General features: G+C 32.7%; 1 protein-coding gene across 1 annotated transcript; it reads left to right on the forward strand.

Moving 5' to 3' along the window:
* The first annotated feature begins 1,190 nt into the window (after positions 1-1,190).
* Positions 1,191-3,618, forward strand: LOC149485465 (uncharacterized). Its single transcript, XM_089700249.1, has one exon. The coding sequence runs from the start codon at positions 1,540-1,542 to the stop codon at positions 2,494-2,496; it is 957 nt and encodes a 318-aa protein (XP_089556375.1). The 5' UTR covers positions 1,191-1,539; the 3' UTR covers positions 2,497-3,618.
* Positions 3,619-3,851: the final 233 nt, after the last annotated feature.

A 3,851-nucleotide genomic window follows, 5' to 3' on the forward strand; every position in this document is an offset into this window, starting at 1 on the left:
CGAAAACTGGGATTTTAAGTTGTCCCCAGATGGTAATGCAAGTATGATATAATATGTTTACTTACGTGAATTTTCATGCTGCACGAGTGTCTATAAATATCAAATCATGCATTTTTATCATTTATCATATTAATCTTGTCCTTGTAGTATAAAAAATATAAAGCTTTATCATTCAATTCAATCTTCGATCTAAATAAAAGAATAAAATATCATTCGTGGCTTGGCCTGGGAAATGATGGCACACGGTCAATACTCGGCAATTGCTTCGCGAGGCTGCTCGCTCTATGAAGCCCCTCTAGTGAGCATTGAAGTCCCGTGTTATGAGGTATGGGGAAAATGCATTACATCTGTTTCACTGATCGATTTTCTTTACGGACGAGTAGATGATCGACCTTCTGTGTTCTGCTAGACCGAGACATTTGTTTTTAAAGTGGGAATTGAATAACAATAGACATCTACATTGTATGCTCGTAATAAATATATAATTTATGAAAGGTTATTGTGATATTAAATAAAATTCAAATACTGTTGAATTTCTCCAAACTTTTGGGCATACCTTTTTTTTATTTATGCGCTAAAAACGGTTAAATGTATGTTAGTAATATTGCACAAACAAATTTGGTAGGTATATCACATATTCATATCATTTTAATTTCAGACTAGCGGTCCGCCCCGTCTTCGCCCGTGGTGCATATTTCGCAATAAAATGTACCTATGTTCTTTCTCAGGGTCTAAAGATTATCTGTGCCAAATTTCAACAAAATCGGTTCAGTAGTTTATGCGTGAAAACCATACATACATAGTTACAAACCTTTCCTCTTTATAATATTAGTATAGAGTATATAGACAACATAATTTAATATATCCCTTCTCGATGCTTAAATGTACCTATAGTTAATACCTACTTGCACTTATTATTGTAAATATAATATTGCGATATAACAATAACAAAAACTATAACATATATAACAAAATGAATCGCAAAATGTGTTGGTAAGCGCATAACTCGAGAACGGCTGAACCGATTTCGATAATTCTTTTTTTATTATATTCCTTGAAGTACGAGGATGGTTTTTATGTAGAGAAAAGATGTGTTTTTTGTACCACGGGCGAAGCCGGGGCGGACCGCTAGTAACATATAAAAGAGAAAATATAGCAAACTTGAAATCAAAACAGTCAAAAAAGTTGGAGTGTCAGTTTAAGCTCCGTAAATTTTATATTATAAAAAGTATTTTATCATAGCTAGAAAGTTCTAAATGTGTATTTGAGTGATAATCTAACCTACTATTTAATAACGAACCGTATAAAACTTTAATTTATATACTGCATTAGTGTAAAAACGTTAAAAAGTGCCAACTGTCAAACAGCCGTGAGCCGATTTAAAATTCTCAACCGAACATCTGAAAGTGTGCTAAGTGCTAAGTACGATTTGAAGTCATTTATACACAATTTATATACAAAACGTTATAATCTGGGCCATCACGTTAATATTTTACATAATTAATCGTTCCTTCATCATAAATCGAAGCTTGAATAAACATGGCAAACAAATGCAACAGTTGTGGAAAGTTCTTCGGGGCGTCAGATAGCACAAAATGTAATAAATGCAATATAACTTACCACAGGCAGTGTAATCATATAAGCCCGTCGTCCCGTAATAATAACAAGTGGATTTGCAAAATATGTACTACTAAAACAACCTCTAAAACTGTTGATGATACTCAGCCTGAAAGCCAAGAATCGGATAACTTTGAAGATGTCAGCACCTCCCCACAGGGCTCAACATCTCTAATACAAGAGATCAAGCTTCTACGGTCCGAGTTATCCAGCTTCCGTTTAGAGATATCTCGTCTATCCACTCTGGTCTCCAATTTTGGCTCAAGGTTGGATAGTATAGAGGAACGCGTATCACATCTTGAATCTGAACCATGCATCGAGATCGGCCAGAAACAAGTTCAACAGAATCAGGAATCGATTGAGTCCCTAAAGGGAAAGCTGAACGACTCCGAACAAGAGAAACTACTATATGACGTTGAGATTACTGGTATACCTGAATCTAATGGAGAGAATCTACTGCACACCACTATCACACTTGCACAAAAAATTGGTCTAACCCTAGATGAGCGAGATATAGCGAACGCGCACCGGCGTGGGCCTAAGCGTCTGCCCGAGTCCAGCTCGCAACCACGTCCCATAATAGTACGTCTCACCCGCAGACCCTTGCGTGATAAACTACTACAGGCGGCGCGCGTGCGACGCAGCGCCGATACCAGCGGGACGGGGCTAAGCGGGGATCCATGCCGTTTCTACCTAAACGAACATCTTACATACGAAAACCGTAATCTTTTTTATCTCACACGGGAGAAGCTGGGACGCACCAAAAATTGGCGTTTTATATGGACTCGTGGGGGCCGAATTTACGCTAGGCAGGACAATAAATCTAAAGTTATCAATATACGTACGGAAGACGATCTAGATAAGGTTTTTCATATGTGAACTATTTTGATGTATGTTTTCTATCATTAATATCTATTTTTAATACAAGTCTAAGCTTTTATAGGTTTGTTTATTACTACCATAGTCTAATTAATGTATTTTTATTGTATAAACTTAACACAAAAGCTAAAATAACTTCTCTTAAACATGTTTACCGCTTACCTAGATATAAATATAATTGCACATATTATGTGACTCATTATCTGAGTTTAATTCTATTTTATGTTATAATTTCATTGTTTTCTTTAATAGTGTTATGTGGCAGTGATGTTTATTACTACCATAGTCTAATTATTGTATTTTTATTGTATAAACTCAACACAAAAGCTAAAATAACTTCTCTTAAACATGCTTACCGCTTACCCAGATATAAATATAATTGCACATATTATGTGACTCATTATCTAAGTTTACTTCTATTTTATGTTATAATTTCATTGTTTTCTTTAATAGTGTTATGTGACAGTGATGTTTATTACTACCATAGTCTAATTAATGTATTTTTATTGTATAAACTTAACACAAAAGCTAAAATAACTTCTCTTAAACATGTTTACCGCTTACCTAGATATAAATATAATTGCACATATTATGTGACTCATCATCTAAGTTTAATTCTATTTTATGTTATAATTTCATTGTTTTCTTTAATAGTGTTATGTGGCAGTGATGTTTATTACTACCATAGTCTAATTAATGTATTTTTATTGTATAAACTTAACACAAAAGCTAAAATAACTTCTCTTAAACATGTTTACCGCTTACCTAGATATAAATATAATTGCACATATTATGTGACTCATCATCTAAGTTTAATTCTATTTTATGTTATAATTTCATTGTTTTCTTTAATAGTGTTATGTGGCAGTGATGTTTATTACTACCATAGTCTAATTATTGTATTTTTATTGTATAAACTCAACACAAAAGCTAAAATAACTCCTCTTAAACATGTTTACCGCTTACCTAGATATAAATATAATTGCACATATTATGTGACTCATTATCTAAGTTTAATTCTATTTTATGTTATAATCTCATTGTTTTCTTTAAAAGTGTTATGTGGCAGTGTTGTTGACTTTGACTCTAGTTTCCTCAGTAATAAAAGCAAAAACAAGTTTCTGTATGCATGTTTGTATGGATACTCACATAAGGTAATGATTAATTTTTCCCTAAAAATAATTTCCATAATATTTATATTCTATGTATGTATTACTGCATTCTTATATTATCATCCTAATCTATATAGTATATTTACTTATTATTCTATACACCTACCCTATTTTATTTTTATTTTTTTCTCATTTAAAGATAATAATTGGTCTTCAATTGTAAACATAATCTGAAATTTGGTT

The sequence above is a fragment of the Colias philodice genome, chromosome 10 (assembly GCF_061535455.1).
Source record: "Colias philodice isolate Cphi_HAF_F1 chromosome 10, ilColPhil1 Martin Lab GWU primary, whole genome shotgun sequence".
Lineage (NCBI taxonomy): Eukaryota > Metazoa > Arthropoda > Insecta > Lepidoptera > Pieridae > Colias > Colias philodice.